Here is a 22,832-nt window from a genome sequence, read left to right as displayed (position 1 = left end):
TCAAGTTAAGGTGAAATTAATCAAATTAAAACACGGCTGAGAGGGAGTACAGTACGCGGTAGTCATAGGCAGTAGTCTGAGCCGCGGTAAAAGAAGCATTCAACATGGCGGTGACGCAAAGTGCTTACGTCACGACGACCAAGCCCTATTAGGATCATATCAACTCCTCTAAGTTACATGTCTGGGCTGTAAGATAAAAGCTTCCCATTGTTTAAGTGACTCAATCAAATACTTTTCTAGTGTAATACATGCTTAACTATAAAGAAAATGGCTCAAAATTTGGCGATCAGCACATAAACACACTAGACCCAACGAATTCCTTTAAGCCTTTATAGAGCAAGTTACAGTTTTTTGTTTTGTTTTCCTTTGTTTCTCAGTTTTAAATGAGAAAGCCAACATTTTCCAATGTTTGGAAGAAGCTTAAAACCAGCTGTTCAAATAATTATTTTAAATCCCTGTGAAAGATTTAAGATTGAAGACTTTGACTGTTTTCAGAGTTGGCTGCCGTGGAGTGCTTCAGATTATTGTCCCACTGTATAATCCAACTTTGTTTAAATTTAAGCCCACAAACTGGTGGTTTCCATCAGTTACATCAGATCAACCAGGAGCTGATGATGCGGCCCCAGATCATCACACTACCTCCGCCATGTTTTATTGGGGAAATGAACCACGCTTTCAACAAAGTCTCATTAGATATTTTTAATAGATACAATTTTTAATCACTTGCATACCCCTTACAAATGGAGTCCCCCTTGTCTCTCAGTGAGGTCTAGAAGCACAAGATCTATATCCAGCCATTCAGCAAAAATACTGCTACATGGCTGTACATATTATTTTGGCATTTCACCATTTATGAGCCCTTGAATGATATATTACCTACTCTAAATTAAGTTGGAAAAAAAAGGTAAAACACTAATTGACAAGTTAAAAAGTTAATAAGCCCAGTTAACGATTATGTTTAGGTTTATAAACTAAACAAGGTTATGTTGGATCAAACAAAAACTGTTTCTTTTACTCTTAGAATGTTTTTGTTTATAGAAGCACTTTTGTTATTTTGCCTAATTGTTATTACATTGACATTAATCGTGGCCATCGAAATGTCCCTTTTTTAATGTTCTAAAGGTAATATGGTCTTTTCCTGGATTCATATAACACTATTGGCTTGAAATTTTTTGTACACATTAGGAATTATTTCACATAAACATTTTATAGTATATAACACGTGGTTATTTGCGCCAGGAATCAAACACTAAAGTGTTATAGATAATATTTTGGAACTTATTCTGATATTGTAAACAAAAAAAAGTCCATCGGTGTATGGAAAGTGATAGTTGAAATCCTGATCCGTTGGGCCATAATAAGGACCCGATGACGTCAGTATGCGACTTCCTTCCGTCCGACGTTGCGTGGAGCTGCCTCTCCGGCCGAACTAGCAAACCAGGAGACAAAAGCAACAAAGTGAACCCCCCTCCGGACCAATCTAATGTGTCACATTTAACCGTTTACAAGCCGAATCCCTCTGCTCGCACCGTCAGAGTGAATAGTAAGTATGCCGGGTTGATGTAAAGGTCTGAAAACGGGCTTTCTTAACGCCGGCAGGGCGTCGTGTTGAGAGCTTTCCTGATTCGGATCCCGTGCGGTTCGTGTGCTGCTTCGGTTGGGTTCTGCTTCGCCAGGTTAGCTTGTATGTCCTAAGCGTGGCCTAGCTGGCAGCTAACCAGCTAGTCGTTTTGGTATGGTCCGATATTTACCGGCGTTTATCTTAATGTCTAGTCACAATAATAACTCTGTGTGTCCGCGTATAATAGCTGTGGATATTTTTGCTAAATTTAACGTGACATAAGGGCTATACCTGTGTGTTGCTTTTGTGTGTTTATTAGCTCTGTGGCTAACTATTAGCTCAAACATAGCCATCGTCGTGTTTACTAATGATGTAGTCTTACAGCTAAGAATATTTTTGACCAGTGCAGCTTATATGATACAAGAAGTGGTTTCATGGCTATAACACCCGATGTTCATTGAGACTAAGTGGAAATCTGTGGGCATCAGCCTGATGGAGACTGAGTTGTGAATAGCAGATGAACGGTAGCCCGTCGTGGCTATTTACCGCCGTCCTCACGCATCTTCCTGACTAGCACGTAAAGGCAAACCCGGAAAACTCCCCGCAGGCGATCACTTATAGAGATCACATGAAATATTGCTTTTTGTTCTTACGGAAGAGGATTAGAGCCCCTGAAAAACTAAAAAAAAAGTTAGCTGATTTTTAAAAATATTATTTAAGTTTAATGTGGGGAAAAATTCGACAATTTTGACTTTAATCTCAGAGTTCTGGCTTGAATCTCAGAGTTCTGGCTTGAATCTCAGAGTTCTGGCTTGAATCTCAGAGTTCTGGCTTTAATCTCAGAGTTTTGGATCTTAATATAGATGGGTGCCATGAAGGCAGAGATGTGGGAGCACTCAGCTTCACTGACAAAGATGTGAGTTGATTGGGAGGGCCAGTGACACATTGGTGGAAAATGACGGAATTAGGCGACTTTTTACATGCCCGAGGGGTCCCGATGATGCTATTTCATTAATGGAGGAGCAGAAGGTGATAAAAACAAGAGAGCATTTCTCTAAAACAGACATGGCTACAGCTTGATGCTAGCATGTTTGTTAGCTGTCAGAATTCTGAGAAAAATATCAGTATTCTGAGATTAAAGTCTTACTTTAATCTCAGAAATCTGACTTTAATCTCAGAAATCTGACTTTTTTCTCAGAAATCTGACTTTAATCTCAGAAATCAGATTTTTTCCCCCCTTAGAATTCTGAATTTAATCTCAGAATTTTGGACCTTAATGTAGATGGGCACCATGAAGGAAGAGATGTGGGAGCACTCAGCTTCACTGACAAAGATGTGGGTTGACTTTTAGGTGACTTTTTACATGCCAGAGGGGTCCCCGATGATGCTATTTCATTAATGGAAGAGCAGAAGGTGATTAAAACAAGAGAGCTAGTTTAGTCTTTAGAACAGACACGGCTACGGCTTGATGCTAACATGTTTGTTAGCTGTCAGAATTGTGTCAGAATTCTGACCTTTTTGTCATACTGAAATTAAATTAAAAAATCAGTTAAAACCTTTTTTAGTTTTTCCAGTGGCCCTAATCCTCTTCTGTATGTTTTTTTTTTTTTTCTAATTTACTTTCATCTGCAATATCATGGTCGTTTTTTGTTGTTATACAGAGAGCGTGATTGTTGGTATTTGTACCATTTATAACTTAAATATTTGTCTTGAAACCATTTAATTGTAAGCATGCAGTGTTGGGACCTTAAATGATAGGAATCCAGTTGCTATAGTAGTGAAATAGTTGCATGTCAAACTCCAAAAGAATGTTTTAAAAATGTATTAATGATACATGGTGTATTTAGGTTAAAGAAATAAATATTAACAATTTGAACTAATTTCTTGTTTATAATTGACAATCTCATTGTGTGAAACCAATAGGAATCTTCTGAAGTATATCGGTTCATTATTTTGTATTAGTGGTTCTTAAACCATAATCTTAAAGAACCCAGACTTGTTTTATAAAAATAATTCTGCTAATCTAGAAATAAGTAAAACAAATACTGGCTATTTATTTATTAGAAACAAAAATATATTTAACAAATTATAATTTGGAGACTTGTACATCATCTGGACTTCTTATAGCTGCATCCAGCATTGTTTTTTGTATTATTTTATTTAGTAGTATTTTTTAATATTTAATTTGTTCAGCTAGGAGAACTTTCATCCAGCCAAGTAACATAGCAACTCACATACTCTAAAGACTGAGACGATAATAAGGCATGTCATTCTTTTCAGCCCACATTTGACCTGGACAGATATTTTTTTATCTCCAATCCAGAAAAAAAAAATCTTGGCAAATCTTAGAGAGTGTTTTATATTGTGCAAACTTAAGTTACCTCCCTGCCTCTTGTGCAAGCTTAACTAAACACCTACAAAACAGGATCTGGATAGATTTTCTCTTGTTCTGTTTCAAATTTCTGCTTATTCACAAATAAAAAATGTACTCGTACGCCTCGAATGGCATCCCATGAGGCATAGAGGTAGTTCTTCTTAATCTGTCAGCACTCACTCCCCTTTACTTGTTTTCATAAACTGTTTTAATAGTATGTTTACCAGACATTATCTTTAAATTAGAACGTCAGATCATAAATTTGGAGCAGGTAGTTCCGTTTGATGGTAATGCTGTTGTAGAGATTATTGTCTGACCATTTTTTATTACTGTTAAATCAGCTGTACCATATGTTTTGTTTATCACAGGATCTAATCCCTGCAGTTCTATGCGTGATTTTTTTTTTTTTACCCTGGTTTTGCTGCAGTAGGTTAGAATACTGCTTCCTGGTTTGCTTGTTTACCTCAAATGCCTAACCACACTCAAAGCTGTGAACTGTTGATTTTTAGATTACAGGCCTGTTCAAAGCAATTACAGGTGCTTGTTGGCTTCTTGTTGGTTTACTGGTATAAAATGTGTTAAAAGCTCTTGATAGAGCATAACGATGCATGTATTCCCTTAAAGATAAGAAACTATATCAGGTTAAAGCCAAAAATAAATGAAATAAATGGGTTATTCATGTTTACTTTTTTTTGTTTTTTTTTGTTAGACTGGTTACTAGGGGTGCAACTAAAGGTATTTTGCATTATTAATCTATTATTAATCTGACAGCAAAAGGTTCCTCAAAGAAGATTTTTTGCAGAATTAAGTCAAGTGGAACTAAAACTTTTCCACTTGTGGAGTTCTGGATAAAGCACATTGTTAGACGAAAAAGTTTTTTTCTTCTTAATTACATTTTTTATTTTTTTTTTTTTCAATTTTGGTATAGCTACTGCTCTACGTGGGTCACTGTCAGCAAAAGGCATGTTTTAGAGTCTCTATACTCTAATCGATTACTAAATTAGCTGACGATTATTTAAGTAATCAATCCGATTGTTTCAGCCCCACAAATGCTGATCGTAGTCTGAGAGTACAAAAAATGTATTGTGTAATTAAAGCTACAGTGTGTAATAATTACAGGGATATACAGTCAGAAATGTAATATATTATACATAACTATGTTATCATCATCTACAAGCTCAGCCTCTTAACCTTAATATTTGCGTTGCCTTAGAATTCGTTATTTATAATTACATAGGAGCAGGTCTCGCAGCCATGGAGGCAGACATCTTTGCGCTACGGCAGCGCAGAGCCAACAAACTAGCGATTGCGAGATCGCTCATTACGCTCGAACTACGGCAAGTTGAGAGAGATGAACTGAGACGGTACTGAACAATAAATAATCTATACCCTACACAGACTAATGAAATACTATCTGTTAAATTATCTATGTAAACAAACCTCATCACTTGAGAAGGTAGGTGATGCGGACGTCGTGGAAGACATTTTGTCCTGTAACGCTCGCCGTACTGTTGGGGGGGAGAAGCGGTGGGGGGGAGATGTTCATGTTGCTGCGGTCTGCAGTCTGGACGTTAGATGTAGCTGAAAATTACACACTGTAGCTTTAAGTTTGCTCAAATGACTAGAATCTAATTGTTTTTAGAAAAAGTTTGAGCTTTGAGGGTGGAAATAATAAAATTTTGCATTAAATAAAATGCATTTCAACAAAATTCTTGAATAAAACAGTTTAGACTTTAATACAGAATTGCCCACAATCTGAATTTGTTTGATTTTGCTTGCATCAGAGAGCTTCACATTTTTTTCCCTCTCCTAATCTTTCTCAGATAGGTTCTCTTTAGTTTCTGTTTACTGAATTTCGCTGTGCTCTATAACTTCTGTTCTATACTCAAAGGTGGCTAAAGAGTGGTATTTTCTAGTTCCTGTTTACAATCACTTACATTTTAAGTAATTTAAGTTTTTATTATTTAGCTTACAAAGGTTGTTGAAGCAAAGTGTTTTAACTATTGAATACGCAATGTTATGTCTGCTGAAACATAAAGAGACCATAGAGAATGAATGTTCTGCACCCCCTCATTACAACAGTATTAATGATCCCTCCATTGTTTCTTTTTAAATCCTATAAATCCATTTGGGATTCTGAGTCACTCAATATTTTAATACTGGTTAATTTGATCCCAGGAAGCAATTAAGGAGCCATTTTGATCTCTTCGGGCCCTTTTTGGCACCCTTAGGCTTGTTTGGGGATTGTGTGTCCATTTTTTAAACTAGCGCTCAGCTGTTACTTCAAAAACCCTGTTTTACTAATTTAATTACACAATTAAAATAGCTCATGATGGTGAGATAAGGTCTTTAGAAAAGTATAGAACAAACGGGTACTAAATTTGATATTGACCAAAGTGAAAATGGTGCAAATTTTAGCTTTTTGTTCTTTTTAGAACAATGGTCTTGCACTCAAATCTTTAAAGGCCACAGTCCTTCAACTTTTATGAAGTTCCAGACCCTATTCACCTTAATAAAATGGCTAAAATGTATCACCAGCATGCTGTTGAGCTCTGTATAGCTTTGCTAATGAGCTAATATGTGAGCTAATATTAGATGGTAAAAAAGTCTAAATATCTGCTCATTTACCGAAGCTGTAGTTGGCTGTGTGAGCAATAGGTCCCTTATAGCTGACCTTTTTTAGTTTGGTAAAACTGAGTGATTGTCCTTAATTCTCCGTAAAATTTAATGGTTGTCATTAATTCTCCATGCTAGATAAGGTTTTGTATTATTTTTAATGAGAAGTGTTTTCAAACAGACCATTTTCTTTTTTTAGCAAAGGAGAAAAAATTCAACCAGCTTACTTTTCAGGCAGGTGAGAGGCAATGGAGAGTAGGAGATGGGAGAGGAGCTTCATACAGCTGGGGAAAACTGTCTTCCTGGCAAATAAGACTAAATGAATGTTATTTAGTGAAGATTTTAAAACACCCCCTGTTAAATAATAGTTCAGCATTACTAATCTAAATAAGAGATTTGCATTTAGGTTTACTTGAATAAATGTGTAGGAGTAGAAGATGTTACAGATAAGCAACAGTTTAATGGAAAAGGCTTTAAAGTTGACTAAATGCCTTTATATAAGTTAAAACTGACATGACTTGGAGCTAAAAATAAAAAAAATGTTGCTATTTGTCTGAATAGAAATGAACTGCACTTTTTTAGATAATCAATCCCAGCCTATTTTGAAAATAATAATGGTATCACATTACTTAACTGTAAAGCAATTTATGAGTTTGGCTTTAATCCCCCAAACCAGCTTCCCTTATTTGGCCTTTACAGGAACCAGTTGGCAAAGGAAACTAAAACGTGCTTAGCTATGTCACACTTGTATTACCTGCTTTAGGAATCCTGTTTGTGCCTTTTGCATAGATCTTATCTTTTCGTTCTTCTTTCTCCATAGGTGGTGTGGAAAGAAGTAAAACTACTTTAGTTACAAATGGAGATGGACAAGCAGGCACTCAGGGTCAACGAAAGCAACACATCCAATACAACACCTCTTTGAGAAGCACCTTATCAATGACTATACCTGAAGTAAAGTGACTTTACTCAGCTACGCAAACCCAATTGATTCACAGAAACCATTGGGCTGCCACCATGGACGGGGAGGAGGATATTCCTCACCTGAGTGAGGATTTGTTCAGTGAACCTGAAGTGTCTGCAGAGAGTAAAAAAAGAGAGGCAAAAGGGACCTTCTTAAAAATTGAGGGACAGGAAGGCTATGTGTTCAAATCCTACAGCATTCATCCTCATTACCTCACAGATGCAAAATCCCCTAGTTGTTCTTCAACACTGGATAAAGACTCCCTCCCTACTTTCCATTTATCTTCTCAGGTAGACAAACAGTTGGAGTTGGAGAAAGTATGCGACATAGATTCATCTTCCCAAAATGCTGAAGGACATATGGGGATTGAGAAGTATGCAAATGGCAGCGGGCTGAGTGAAAACGTCAAAGATGATGGCAAGGATGCAAACGAAATGGTAGAAGAAATGCAAGATGACAGGTTACCATTTGGTGGAGCTATTGGCCCCTTTCTAACTCGAGACTGTGAAGAATATAGTAGTTTATTAAGTGGCTACACAAGCACCCTTTATGATGTTGCCATGGATGCCGTCACTCAGAGTCTTTTGTCATCTATGCGGGGTCAGGGCAGTCCCAGGAAAAAATCGGCTGCATGGAACCATTTCTGCATATCACCACGGGACAATACCAAAGCAATCTGTTTATACTGCATGAAAGAGTTCAGTAGGGGCAAGAACGAAAAAGACCTCAGCACAAGTTGTTTGATGAGGCACGTACGAAGGGCTCACCCCACTGTGCTTATACATGAGGGAGCAGATGCATCTTTATCAAGCCTGCCTGTTTCTTTCCCCTCATCATCAATACCTCCCTCCCCAAGCTCACCAAAAAATGGAGATTTAACAAATAGCATTCTTACTCCTGCCTCAAAGGAAACCTCTCCGTCCACATCCTCAGCTGAAAATTCAAGCCCATCATCCAAAGACGTGTTGCCCAAAGTCGAACTGAAACTAGAACCGAAACTAGAACCGATTACTAATGTCGACATTGTTAGTAGCAACTTTCTACCCCTTCCATCCTCACATTCCAGCGACAACAATGTCGAAGATATATTAGATGGAGGGTCTGAGTGCTTTTCTGGCACCCCAAAAGGCTCCAGTTCCCGCCGAAGGTCAGCCGTTTGGAAGCATTTCTATCTTTCCCCTGCTGACAGTTCAAAAGCTGTGTGTATCCACTGCATGAATGAGTTCAGTAGGGGCAAAAACGGAAAGGATCTCGGAACAAGCTGTCTCATCCGCCACATGTGGAGAGCCCACAAAGAGGTTGTGATTGAGGAAAATGGACAGGGCAACCACATTCCGCCACCCTATACGAATCCTCCTTCAATGACACCTCGCTCACAGCTACAGGATGTAATGGACATAAAAAAAGAGCCACCCTTTCTTATCTCATCACCAGAAACCATATCGGACGACCTACCCCAAAGCATAGAAGAAAGCATGGACATTAAGGAGGAGCGTGAAGAGCATCTCTCAGGGCAGGATTATTTTAACTTCTTCAAAACTCAGGGGGATGATAAACCACTAACTTCCACACCATCTGACCTCTCTGAAGGCCCCAGCTTCATGCAGGATCGTTTGGTTTTCCAGCAGAATAAGAAGATTATGAAACGGGTGAAATCTGAAGTTTGGCACCATTTCATAGTGTCACCAGTTGACCAGTTGAAAGCACTGTGCCGTTACTGCCCTTGTGTCATTAGTCGAGGCAAGCGGGGCGAGTTTGGGACAAGCTGCCTGATGAGGCATCTCGTGAGGCGTCACCCAGACATTATGAAAAACCAAAAATGCCTCGACGAGAAGAAATATTCCCCTCAACCTTACGAGCCCCTCACCTCAAATTCAGTTTCAGCCAAAGAAACTGACGGTCCTGAGAAAAAACCCCAACTCGTGCCAGTTTTCAGCAAAAAGACATCAAAACTGTGGAATCATTTTTCCATTTCCGTCTCTGATCCCACCAAGGTGGTCTGTTTGCACTGTAGCCGTACAATTAGCAGGGGGAAAAAGACTACGAACCTCGGCACAAGCTGCCTCCTCAGGCACATGCAAAGGTTCCATGAACATTTCCTTGAGCGTAACAGTGCTATCTCAGGTGAGGTGCCGTCTGCTGAAATTCGCGTTAAACAAGAGGTGGTGGAAACCCCCTTTTATCAGCCAGAGCAAAACTGTGAGAGATTTGATGAAAACCATCCTGTTGCCAAAAAGATCACCAGGCTTATAGCGGAAATGCTCGCACTGGATCTTCAGCCATCAGCCATGGTAGAGAATTCTGGACTTTACAGACTGTTAGAATTCCTCAAGCCTCAGTATTCGCTACCACCTTCTTCTTATTTTACCAGCACTGCCATACCAGAAATCTATGAAAAGGTGAAAGATGTTGTGCTGACCCATCTAAAAGAGGCTGAAGGCGGGGTTGTCCACTTCACAACGAGTATTTGGGTCAGCAGCCAGACGAGGGAATACCTGACCCTTACCGCCCACTGGGCAACGTATGAGTCAAGTATCAGACCTCAAGGTCACGACTTCCACTGTTCTGCTCTCCTAAGTGTCTCACAAATAGATTGTGATCAAGATATGCACGACATCCCAAAGCAGCTCGAGTACCTGTGGGATTCCTGGATCACTTCACCGGGGCTGAAGAAGGGGATCACCTTAACAGATAATGCCGCCATCAAAAATACCCTTGAGGAGCACGGCCATGTTACTGTGGAGTGCTTTGGCCACACTATAGACCTCATTGTAAGTGAAGCCATAAAAAGCCAGAGAATGGTTCAAAACCTTCTGAGCATGGCTAGAAAGATCTGCGAACGGATCCACCGTTCGGCGACAGCAAAGGAAAAACTGGCAGAGCTTCAGAAGGTTCACCAGCTGCCGGAGAACCAGCTGATCCAGGACGTCCCATCCAAGTGGAGGACGTCCTATTTCATGCTGGAACGGCTGGTGGAGCAGAAGTTGGCCATTGATGAGTTGTCGATAGAGTGCAATTTTAGGGAGATAATCAGCTGTGACCAGTGGGAGGTGATGCTGTCTGTCTGTAATGCATTGAAACCGTTTGAGGTCGCCTACACAGAGCTGAGTAACCGCACTGCCTCTCTGGGACAGGTCATACCACTCATTCACATCCTTAACAGGAAAATAGATCTCCTATTTGATGAAACTGTGGGCATAGACAATATGCTGATGTCTCTAAAGGAAGCAATGATGAGCAGGATGTCGGAAACTCTGCATGACCCGCGTTACACCTGGGCCACCATGTTGGACCCTAGATACAAAACGTCATTGTTCACAGAAGAAGAAGCTGAACGTTGCAAACAAGATCTGATCCAGGAGCTAGACTCGTCCTCTTCTACCTCAGTTCCAGTTAACTCTGTCCTGTCCAACGGCTGCAGCGAGGACACAGTTTCCTCTGAAATCCCGCATTCAAACAGAGACAACCTCTGGTCCTTGATTCCTGAAGTCAGGCAAAACACAAGAGAAGAGAAGACCAAGTCCTCAGAGCTGGCAGTGCTGGAGTATTTGGAGGAGGACATTTTAGATCAAGGCTGTGACCCCTTGGACTATTGGAACCTGAAGAAGTTCCTGTGGCCTGATCTCGCCAAAGTAGCCGCCCGTTACGTGGGCTGCCCTCCCAGCATTGTCCCAGCTGAGACACTGTTCAGCACTGCCAGCATGAACTGTGCTCTAAACCAGCCCAGGCCCATGCTGGACAACTTAGAAGGACTGTTGTTTCTTAAGGTCAATCTCCCTTTGATCTATTTTAAGTACTGAACATTGTTGAGCATTAACTTGAAAACCGTTCTATCAAGGACCAAGTTGCATAGCTGTGAAACGGGTGGGGTTATGTGGAGCTAATTGTAAGATAGAGACTTATACACTGATTCTTAATGCAAAGGCCAGATTGAGGGTTTCTTGTGTTGTGTACTACTGTTAAACACTTGGAGCTGTTATGATGAAATGTCTCAGTGAGAAGTGTATCAGGGAGGGAGGGGATTGGCTTTTTTGTTTTGTTTATTTTTTTAATAGTTGTAGGGGGTTGGTAATGATGTGTTTGCTAGTAACCTTTCTTTGTTTTGTTTTTTGTCCGTCTACTCTCTCCTTGTGCCTTAACCAAAACTACTTCTGGTCAAATGTTGTAAATATTATAGAAATGTGCAGATTGCATCAGGATAATTTTTCTTCTTAGGAATTTAAGATACAAAGATTTTTTTTTTCCGTATGAAAACATGGCCCAAAAGAATAAATGCTGTGACTGAAAGACATAAGTTAACGCTATTTAATTTTTCTCTGTAAATTTGAGGCGCACGGTACTGTCACTTAGAAATAGTCTTTTTCTTATTTTTACTCGCTGAAATGTTTTTAATGAGATGTATCATGGTGTTGTATTTTCAGAATAGGATGGGTTCTTTGGAATATACCAATTGTCTCTTAAGCACAATTTAAGTTTATTTCCAGGGGGTTAAATTATGGGTTTATTATTGATTAACTGTACTGTACATTTTATAAGAAATGGAATTCTGAACCTAATTTGATAAACCTTTTAGCATTCAGACTGGAAAAATCAAAATTTTGTGGTCATTTGTAAATAAAGGTTTTACTTAAACAGTTATTTCTTTTATTTTGTATGCTAGCTTTTGTAAGAAACTTCACCTTTAAGGGAAAAGTTGATATTTATTTATTTTTAAACACCAGTCTCAAAATATTGTGCAAATTATACTTTTTGTTTTAATGGTTTTGTTTGTATTTAGGAAATTTTAAGGGCTAAAGCATTTCAGTAAATCCTATTTATAAATTCTTGTATTACCTCTTTTATGTTTCTGTTAGGCTAAACCATTTCCATTAAAAAAAATAGATTTTGAAGGAATTATTTTTTCAGGAGCAAGATTACAATCTTTATACAACTTTAGAAGAGAATGCAACCTTAGTACACAATATGCCTGTAAACAGATTTAGAAATATTAGATCATGCTGTGAGGAAAAAGACAAGGTTGGGATTTTTGCCAATTCCAGCATTATTTTTGGAAATTTAAATAACCGTGCTCCCAGCTTGAAAAAGATAGGTGAAACTAGTACTCAGGAAGTTTTTAATTTGGGTCCTTTTTTCTTTGACATCTTGTCAGATTATCTTTTTTTAAGTTAAAAGAAATCTTGGTAAATTTTGTTCGGGCTGGTTTGGGCCTCAAGCTGCTTATATGGACCATTGAAAACAAAACAAAAAACAAGCGTGTTTTTTTTTTTCAGTGTGTAAATCAGGAAGAACATGGGTAGCACACCTGCTCCTGTGTGAATTATCATCCAATTAAACCTATTTAAAACTGTAGTAGACAACTTGCTTTAGCATTTTTTTTTTTACTAAATGAAGACAGACTTTCAATAATGCAGGGAAGAACCTAAACATCTTTTTTATCTCAAAAAAAGACAACACACTTTAAGCTGCTTACTGTGTGGTTTTATTCGCTTATATTAGTTTCCAAAATATATAAATCTGGCGTAAACAATAGATGATGTCTGCTAGGGTAGATCTATGTTGAATTTTGACACCGTAAAAAAAGATATCCTAGCAGCATCATATATTTGGTCAATTGAAAATTCAACCATCAAATTTCAGTTCATGTGTGTCTCGGTTTGGGGTTCCAGCTCTTTCTCTCCATCAGCACAGCTTTCCTCCTCAGATGCACTCTGATGGGTGGGAAGTTAGCCGCGCTGAAGGCGATGTTGCTGAAAGCCTCAATGAAGGCCAGAGGCTTATGAGTGTCCTGGAGCTGCTGTATCTTGGTGACGTTAGCCTCCATCAGCAAGTGGGAGTACATCTGGGTCTCAGGACTTGTGGTGCTTATGTCTTCTCTTTTGTCATATCTGTAGAATTGAAAAAAAGTATCAACATAATGTGAAGCAAGAGGGACCCCATTTTATGAAGTGATACTAAAATATGACCTATTTGCATTATAAAAATCTAAAAAGATATAAAATACTAGATATTTTTAAAAAATAACAGAAAAATCTGAGTGCTTTTAGTCAAACAAAATGATTAGAAATAATGGTTTATTTCCAACAAAGTAAGAGTGAAGATAAACAACTTCTAATCGTGGGATGTGGTTTTGTGACAGCACTGTTTCTCAATACAAAATAGGGAAACAAGAAAACTTTTTCCTTGGAACAAATATAACTTATTTTTATTAGGCTCCTCTTTAAAATGGGAAAACATGTATAGCAATCTTTATAAATAAGAAAAAAATCTCTAAGAAGAACTTTGTTCTTTGGATGCATTTCTCTAAGCAACTATTTTTTCCTAGGTCTGGGGATTTTCAGAGGTCCATATATCACAGCACAATCTGTTTTGAATAACGTTTTGTGTGAAATTGTGCTTCTGCCATACAAACCATACATTTAAATACATTTTTACATATCTTTAGGAGAGGGGACAATAATTCCAGGGAACTGTTTATGCATCACTTACCTCCAGTTTTTGTTTTGCTCTAAGAAGCGTGAAACTCCTGTTTCAGCAGCAAAGGTGTCAATGTGAACAAAGACATCTGGAGGGGGAAACATATTTGTGCTTTTAATCTCTATTCACAGCATTAAAAACATGTGTTGATAATAAGGGGTTAGATTAAATGGTGTGGTATCAGGTTTGAGAAGTTGCTAAAGCTCCAGAAGTGATTCTGACCTGCTGAGGCGGGCTGTAGCCTGTGGAGCTCCTGGATTCCTCGGCCTCCTGGGTAGTTGTGGTGAGAAACGTACAGACTAACACTAGTGTACACTGAGTTGATTAACAGCTGGCCAATTACAACTGCAGAGCCCAGTTTGTACATCCAGGATTTCTGGTAGTTGCACAATCTGGAAAAAAAAAAAAAGGAAATAAAAATACTGGCAACATGATGTGAATGTTATTTTATTTTCTCTTGCCCACAATCAAGTTCAACTTGCATAAATGAGCAACCGCGTGCAGCTGCCAAATTGAGCACAGGGAAGGTGTAAATGATGAAACGCAGCTCCTTGTGAGGCAGCAGTGAATAGATGAGGATAAAGCCCACTGTGGGGAACAGCAGCAGTCTTATTCGCTTGTCAAGGAGGCCAAGGGGTACGAAGAGCAGCGTGCAGCCCAGGGCACGGGGTATGGCGGAGTAAAAATACCATAGAAAGGGCGAGGTCTAACAGAGAGAGGGGTTAAGGAGAACTTGGGGACAGATTGTCAAGATGAGGAAAGTTACTTTTGTGTATTTGCATAACAGGATTTGAAAAATGCAAAAAAACATAAAACAACTTGACTTATTTTTCCTAAAAGGATATTCCCCAGTTAGAACTTTTATTAAGAATAGTGTTGTACCACAGCACCTGCCCCTCAGGCCACAAAAGCTTCCTCCAGAAGAAGGTGTCAACAGCCACTGTCAGAGCTGCAAAAAAGGAAACAAAAACCAAATTTCTGCTTTAATCTAATGCACTTTTAGTAATAGCATCTTTTAGGTATCCTTTATTAAAAAAATAAAGCTGCATATCTGCAAAAACAACCTAAAACAACTTCTGTCTATTGTTAGGTACAGCAGAGGACCCGTCATACTGTATGTTGTCTGTTTTCTAAGGAAGCTGCAAAGATTTTTCATTTTAAGTGGCCAATGGATTTGTCCACCTCAGTAAACACTGTAACGTCTGCACTCACTCAGGGAAAAGAGTCCAGCAGGAGCAGCGTAGTAGATCAACTGCAGCAGCCCTAGTCTCCTGCTCAGCAGTGACATCAGCAACATGAGGCCTAGCAAGATGCAGAGCTCAGATCGGATCACGATGATGACCAAAGCAGAGAGGCTGATGAACCAGCCATGTTTCTGAGCCATCCAACACGTAAATGCTACAAGAACTGGAGAAGAAATATTTCACTCATAAATTAAGAAATTCAACAAGATTCTCTCAGTAATGATGTGTTATTAGCGCAGCTTACCTATCGGTAGTGCAAAGACATTAGGGAGTGTCCTGGTGCTGTAAAACATGAGGTGAAACTGGGATGCACAGGTCAGACAAAAAAGCCCTGCAACTGTGGAGCCAAACTGCCTCCTCGCTTCTCTCTGCATGAACCATAAAGCGCTGATCACGCAAAATCCCAGCGAGGCTCGGACTGTTCAGAACACAGATTAAAGAGCTTTACAAAGGTCAGTTTAAAGCAGTTATTTACTGTGGGTTTACTTACCTATAAGCAGAGTGTAGAACTTTGGGGCCTCCAAGAGAGAGGATAGAAAAACAGCAGGAGAGCTGAGTGCAGAGAGAAACAAGGGGCCGAGAAAAGTACGTGGCACAACTCCAGGGAATTCATGATGGTCATACTAAGAGACAGAAACAATATTTTATAGTTTCCAACAAACTTTTAAAACCACTTAACACTAAAAAAGCTATTGTTAGTATTTAGAGATGCAGAGACCTGACTTGGGGGGCCAATTTCTGAGCTCTGCATTTTGTAAAACTTAGGATCTACTGATGCTGATTTGAACTAAAAATATTTATTTATTTTAAACAAAGTCTATAATATATATTTGTTAGTTTTATAGCTCTCCTGCTTGAGCTAAATTTATATGGTTAGCTTTATATTATTCATTAATTATTAATAATTAAGTTTTATGCAATCTACTACATGTATCTGTTAAACAGGTATATAATTAGCTATTATGAAAAATGTATTTTTTCCTAATTACGTTTATTTCAAATATAGATAAATAGTAGGTTTACTGAAGATGATTAGGGTCACTGAAAACAAAAGTTAACTGATTTTTACGTTTTATTTCAGTATAATATGAGAAAAAAAGTCAGAATTCTGAGATTAAAGTCTGAATTCTGAGGGAAAAAAGTCAGAATTCTGAGATTGTAGACAGAATACTGAGATTAAAGTCAGAATTTTGAGAAAAAAAGTCAGAATTCTGAGATTGGAGACGGAATTCTGAGATTAAAGTCGGAATTCTGAGATTAAAGTCAAAATTCTCACTTTTTTTTCCTCATATACTGAAATAAAATGTAAAAATCAGTTAACTTTTGTTTTTTCAGTGGCCATAATCCTCTTCCTTATAGGTTGAAATAGGACTACATTAATTATTTTCTATGCAATTTCACTTTTTTTTATTATTATTATTTAAACCAAGAATTAAGACTGATTTCTCTTCCATTTGTCACTTTAAACCAGTTGTGGTTTGTAACTTGTGCGCATGCGTGTGATTTACCTTCTGCATCACTGAAATGCTGCTTACCTTATCAAAATCAAGCCTGTAATATAGTATGTCGTGCGTCGCTTGTAGATTAAAGCTTTCTTCGACTTTAGTGAAAGGACAAATGAATAAGTGCAGGAGGCTCACAGAAATTAATAAAAGCAACAGAGGCAGCCCCAAAACATTTTTCTTCTCCGCCATGACAGCTGTAGAACCGATAGCTTTACTTCCGGTCAACACCGGAAGTAAAACGATAACATAGTTTTCGTCGTTAACTTTTAATTGTGTTTTACAAAAAAAATGTATTACATTTGTTTAAAAATTTAAGTAGATGTTTATTGCAAAAATATAAAATACATATATATTAAAAACCATCTGGCTAGTTGAATTTTCCACATGTGGTTGGACTTTATGTCCCGGTCGTGGCGGCTTCTGATTGGTTATTTTAATGATTGATAGGTGGTCTAACCAATCAATGCAAGCCACAATCAGGCTTGGAGGCTGACGCGGAAAACTAGAAAAGCATCCTTTTTTCTACGACCCGGCATGTAAATACTACTTAGCCCGCTTTGCATAGATACCGGTATCTTTGATTTGATGTTCTGAGCAGCTAGTTTAAATGTTTCTAACCGTTTGTAGCTAGGTGTGGAGCGGTTTCTAAAGAAAGGAAAGCGTGTTCCTGTCATGAAAGTGTGTGTTTGTCTGGGTGAGAGATGCTGTCCTCCTGCGGTCCATATCTGCGTCTCCTCTCTTGCTCTTTTATTCTTTTTTTACTCTTCAAATCCAACCACGCCAAGAGGGATTTAAAAAGCGCCTGCACCACTTGCCAGCAGATCACCGACAACTTCAACAAGGTCAGAAATCATCAAAAACAGCCTCTAAACATACTTTAGTTTGATAAAATATACACTCTCTGTTGAGTTTCTCACATTTCTTCTTGAGATGATTGATGGGTGTAAGTGAATTTATACAATTATATCTGTTAAGTGTGGCGTTTTTGTGTTTTCAGCCCCTTTGAAGATTCAAGTCACAGCAGACTCAGGGTCAAAGGTCATGTTGTGGCCCCATATGAGGTCCTTGATCAACCATAGTGGATTCTTTAAGATCCATTTTGAAAATTAATCTAAACAGTAAATATTTATGTTTAAAGATGTAAAAAAAAAAAAAAAAAACTATATTGGTTTTCCTGGCTATCTATTATATAATTACACCAATTTGTAGAAATGTTTATGTAGTTAAATTGTTTGGATCATGACTCCACTCTGATATGATTTTGTGGGTCAAAGGCTGAAATGTTTGCGGACCTCTGATGTAGGGGAAACTGTAACCATGTGGGAAATGGCATTCAGATCACATGAAACAGAAGATAAACTTAATACAATTATTTGAGTATTTTTTTTATTGAAAAACGCCCCATTCCGTTTGTATGGCAAGCTGGAATTTCTCCAATTTGATATCCAAACAGGAATGCCTCATTAAGTCAGAACAGAAAAAAAAAAATAACTTATTTCTGTATTCAAGATGGCTTCTACCAGAATTATCAGTAAAACATTCCTATATTGACCACTTTTCTGTTGAATCAGTCCTTTACCATTTATGTATCATTGATTTTCATTGGGAGCTGTGCAGTGGCTTGCAGGAAAAAGGTTCTGGGTTCGATTCCCGGCCCGTGAATGGAGTTTGCATGTTCTCCCTGTGCATGTGTGGGTTCTCTCCGGGTACTCCGGCTTCCTCCCACAGTCCAAAAACATGACTGTTTTAACTGTTTTGTTTTAACAGGTTAATTGGTTTCTCTAAATTCTCCTTAGGTGTGAGTGTGTTTGTGAATGGTTGTTAGTCCTGTTTGTCTCTGTGTTGCCCGTTGACAGCTGGAGATAAGCACCAGCACCCCTCACGATCCCAGCAGGGATAAGCTTGACGGAAAATGAATGGATGGATAATTTTCATTGCTTATATGAGCAAAATAAAAGATAGAACGGTGTTGTTGTCATTGTTAAAGTTGAGAAACAGCTGTAGGCTTGATATGCTATGACATGAAATTTCTTCACTCCCGACTTCTCAGGTCTGTTTTCCGGGGTAAATTTGAACGCAACATATGAAAAAAAAAAAAAAAAAACCCTGTCTATGGTGTAAAAGGCTCAGTGAAACATGGATTTGGCCGCATCATGATGAGGGGATCCTTTTCTGCAACAGGAGGGGATTCTAGTTTGAATTCATGGGAAGTTTTATTGAGCTTATTTCAGGGCAATCCTATATAAACATAACATTGACTTTGCCTGAGTAATTTAGCAAAGAATGGGTAAAAAAAAAAACACCCAGTGTTTTGTAGACTCAACCTCATCAAAACCCTTAACTGATATTTCAGCAGGAGGCATTAATATAAGAAAAATATCCATTTATCTTTTTTTCCCCTCTTAATTCATAATTTGCACTAAATTGTGGAGCTCTATATAATAATTTTCTTGCTGCATTATTATCCCACAGGTTTATCACCTCCTATTTTTAAAGTAGGAACAACTTGTTCAACTGTTTTTTTTTTTTTTTTTAGGGCTTTGAGAGAACAGCCAAGCAGAACTTCGGAGGAGGCAACACAGCCTGGGAGGAGAGAAAACTTTCCAAGTATGAGACGAGGTGAGTGATCCAGATCATCCTGCCCTCTGCGAGCTGCAGGTCATCATGCCATAGAGCAGTTTGACCTTGTTTTAGATAACAGCAAAGAAAAAGGCATGAAAAAAAACAGGGTTGTACAGAACTGCACAGATTACAGAACCTTAACTCTAACTTCCTGCAGTGTCGTACCTTCCAGCTTTTTCCTCTTTTCTTCTACATGCATGTCTGCTCTCTGCAGTGAGATTCGCCTGATGGAGATTCTGGAGCATCTATGTGAAAGCAGCAGCTTTGAGTGCAACCGTATGGTGGAGGAACACGAGGAGCACTTTGAGACCTGGTGGTTTAAAAAGTAGGTGTTGGGTGACATTTTGAAACGAATGAATTAAATGAGAAACATTCAATGATTTTAAACCGTGGCTTTGAAAATGATCTGGATTTATAAACTACTAGGGTTCTTTTAGACATCATGCTTCTGACTTTTTACTATAGCTTGCATCTTCATACACATTTAAACTTTCATTTCCTCTCTTCCCTTCTGCAGGAAAACCAAACATCCCGATCTGCATAAGTGGTTCTGCATAGAGACCATCAAGGTTTGCTGTCCAAAGGGAACATTTGGACCTGACTGCAACAGTAAGGAGCTATCCAGATCAACTCCTTGGCTATTAAGGTCTAAAAGTGTCCGCTACAAATAAACGTTTCATTTTATTTCCCGTCCTGTAGCTTGTATAGGAGGCTCTGAGAGACCGTGTCATGGTAACGGAGCGTGTGACGGTGACGGGACCCGAGGAGGCAACGGGAAATGCAGCTGCGACCACGCCTATAAAGGAGAGTTCTGCTTGGACTGCGTCGATGGGTATTTCAACGAAGTCAGGAACGACACTTTCTCTTTGTGTACGGGTAAGTTTTAAGGCAACATGACCAGGAGGGGAAGCGGTTAAGTGAATTAGTTAATGACTCAGAGGTTATATCCTCTCACAGAGTGCCACAGGTCTTGTAAGACCTGCACTGGAGCAACCAACGAGGACTGTGACGAGTGTAAGGAGGGCTGGGAGGACCAAGGAGCCTGTGTTGGTAGGTGGAACACACTCCAAACTGTATGTGAAGTAGCCGGTCCAGTATGAGGTTAATTGGTGTCCAAAGCTAAAGTGCGCCTAAGAAGTCTAACAATAAATATGAATTTGAGAGATAGAAATACAACTTAAAATTGTGTGAAAATATGATGGGTGCAAAAGCAACAACAAGATGAACAATCAAAAGCAAAACTAAAATATCAAGGTTAAGACTAACTTTGAAAGGCAATACTCTAAAGAATAAATGTGAACTAGAAAGATGCCTATCCTGAGAATATTACAATAACCAAATGTTATGCAAATGGAATTGGAGAGAAGTACATAATACAGACCAGCATAAAGCTATGCAATAAAATGCTAAACTAAAAAGTATCAAACTGCCGTTGTAAAGAAATTCCTCGGTTTCCTTTTGGTCAAGGTTGTTGGATATATAAGTTAAAAACATTGAAACACAATGTCCAATTAAAGTAATGTTAAACAAGGTGCACTAAGATCTCTCAAGTTATTATATTTTCATTTTAGGTTTGGGCAAAGTTGGAAAGGATAGTAGACTGTTTCCACAAACAGAAGAGAAAACGCCAAAACCTCACTAACATTCCCAAAACTGAACTTTCCTGGTCTTCCTAACAGCAGAGGCATCCATTGTTTCATAATGCATCCTTTACATTTTTTTTTTCATCCTGCAATTTTGCTCCCTGTCCAGCAGATGGCGCCCTATGCAACTGCCTGTACCCTTTCAGCAAAGCCTGTCATCTGAAACTATTGAGAGTTAAATACAAATGCACACCATACTTTTCAGGGATTAAAATGTTTTTACAGCTGCAGAAAAAAGATGTTTGTTACTGATGTGCATGTATGAATATTTGTTTTTCTTATGATGCAATGACATGCATCCTGTTCTGCAGATATAGCTGTGTGATTTTATACTGAAGAAAGACTAATCTGGTATGTTTAAATGTTTTTAATACTGATCTGCAGATGTGAACGAGTGCACCCAAGAGCCTTCACCATGCAAAGAGGATCAATACTGCCTTAATAGTGAAGGCTCCTACTCCTGCAAAGGTAAGGAGACATCCAGGCTACCATCAGTTCCCACAGACTGAAAGGAGACTAATGCATGAGTCGACATATTTTTACCACTCCAAATCAGCTAAACGTGGAATAAAATGGCTTTAATTGTATTCTGCAGCTTGTGACAAAGCCTGCGCTGGGTGCAGTGGACCTGGTTCTGATGAGTGCCAGGCTTGCGCTGAAGGCTATCAGGATGTGGAAGGATCCTGCACAGGTAGGATGGAAAGATTTTCAGTGTGATGCATTTTTCTTGATCAATTGATTATTTGTTTAAGTCTTTGATAAAGCAAGAATCAGCCTTTTGTAGATTGTTGAACTGATTTTTACCCTTGTTACTACTTGTTTAAGTGAATTGGGTTTACTTGTTTTCTAGATGTTGACGAGTGCTCTCAGTCTGAGCCTGCGTGTCCAAAGGAACACCAGGAGTGTGTCAACAATAAAGGTAGCTTCAGCTGCATCTGCTCCAGTGGCTATGAGGAGAAGGATGGCGAGTGCATCCAACAGAACGGTGAGGCTGAATGCATTAAGTACCCAGTTAAACAAAGCACAGACATCAGTGCGTGTAGAGAAGAATTGTTTCACTATTCTACCATGCTTCCTTTGACCTTAGATCCAGCAGAAGAGTCTGAAGAACCGCAGGCAACTACGGAGCCACATGGGGAGCTCTAATGTCACAATGGGAGCAGTATGGACTAACTGAACCTCATTATGTTTTTTTTTTTTTTTTTACTTCGACCACATGCACTTAAGATGCCACCTGCTTTCAAAACTTAGCAGAATCTTTTCCAGCAGTGGAATAAGATGGAGACGGGACATTTTATTCTATGTGCAACTTTTCATTTGTTGTTTTTAATAGTGAAAGTTTTCAATAAAAGTGAGTTATGTTCAGTTCTTCATGATTTAAATGTTAATATTAGCTTTTTATTTTTCATTGAGCAAGTTTAAAGAACAAATTTCAAAATATAAATGTAGTGAGGGTATTACTAAGTATTGCAGTGATTTGAAATGACCACAAGATGGCAGTGTTGTCTTGAGATTCGCCTTCTGAACGCATGCTGGAAGATAAGCGGGCTTTTGTGTTGCAGTGGCTATAGATGGCCACGCGGTGGCAGTGTTGGCTGGAAAACATTGGATCCTCGCCGCTCACATGACTGGAATTGATCCAGAAAGGGCTGGATGGTGTGTGGGTGTTTTAAATCCTCTCTACTGTGCACTCAGTATCCTTAACAATACAATATTTCCACTTACATTGATCCAAAGTTTATTTTACAGCCTGTGGTGATCAAAGCACATTTTTTCCCACTCTCAGAGGTTATTGATTTAAGAGATTAATCCACCTCTAAATTGCTTTCATT

At 38.7% G+C, this 22,832-nt stretch overlaps 3 protein-coding genes across 4 annotated transcripts in view; 2 read left to right on the top strand and 1 right to left on the bottom strand.

Annotated features, from left to right (window-relative positions):
• Positions 1-12,144, top strand: part of zbed4 (zinc finger, BED-type containing 4) — a 14,180-nt gene extending 2,036 nt beyond the window's left edge. The window contains exons 1-2 of one of the 2 annotated variants that reach the window (XM_015390257.1): positions 1,387-1,543; positions 7,372-12,144. In XM_015390257.1, the coding sequence (XP_015245743.1) occupies positions 7,566-11,312 (3,747 nt within the window). In that variant the 5' untranslated portion in view covers positions 1,387-1,543; positions 7,372-7,565 and the 3' untranslated portion in view covers positions 11,313-12,144. Of the gene's footprint in view, positions 1-1,386; positions 1,544-7,371 lie in introns of those variants that run through there. The other variant, XM_015390258.1, reaches the window with a different exon arrangement.
• Positions 12,145-12,959: 815 nt separating this feature from the next.
• Positions 12,960-16,946, bottom strand: alg12 (ALG12, alpha-1,6-mannosyltransferase). The gene is made up of 9 exons (XM_015390245.1): positions 16,766-16,946; positions 15,721-15,853; positions 15,475-15,648; positions 15,199-15,393; positions 14,832-14,935; positions 14,469-14,692; positions 14,209-14,378; positions 13,999-14,074; positions 12,960-13,397 (listed from the first exon to the last, which is right to left on the bottom strand). Exons 1-9 carry the CDS (start codon positions 16,922-16,924, stop codon positions 13,151-13,153), a joined length of 1,482 nt encoding a protein of 493 aa, XP_015245731.1. The 5' UTR covers positions 16,925-16,946; the 3' UTR covers positions 12,960-13,150.
• A 276-nt stretch (positions 16,947-17,222) lies between these two features.
• LOC107094555 (cysteine-rich with EGF-like domain protein 2) lies at positions 17,223-22,209 on the top strand. The gene is made up of 10 exons (XM_015390244.1): positions 17,223-17,577; positions 19,272-19,354; positions 19,572-19,682; positions 19,875-19,966; positions 20,057-20,233; positions 20,315-20,407; positions 21,385-21,468; positions 21,596-21,691; positions 21,851-21,985; positions 22,088-22,209. Exons 1-10 carry the CDS (start codon positions 17,437-17,439, stop codon positions 22,144-22,146), a joined length of 1,071 nt encoding a protein of 356 aa, XP_015245730.1. The 5' UTR covers positions 17,223-17,436; the 3' UTR covers positions 22,147-22,209.
• Positions 22,210-22,832: the final 623 nt, after the last annotated feature.

This window comes from Cyprinodon variegatus, unplaced genomic scaffold, assembly GCF_000732505.1.
Source record: "Cyprinodon variegatus isolate N-32 unplaced genomic scaffold, C_variegatus-1.0 Scaffold490, whole genome shotgun sequence".
Lineage (NCBI taxonomy): Eukaryota > Metazoa > Chordata > Actinopteri > Cyprinodontiformes > Cyprinodontidae > Cyprinodon > Cyprinodon variegatus.
This window is presented reverse-complemented; position numbering and strand designations above follow the sequence as displayed.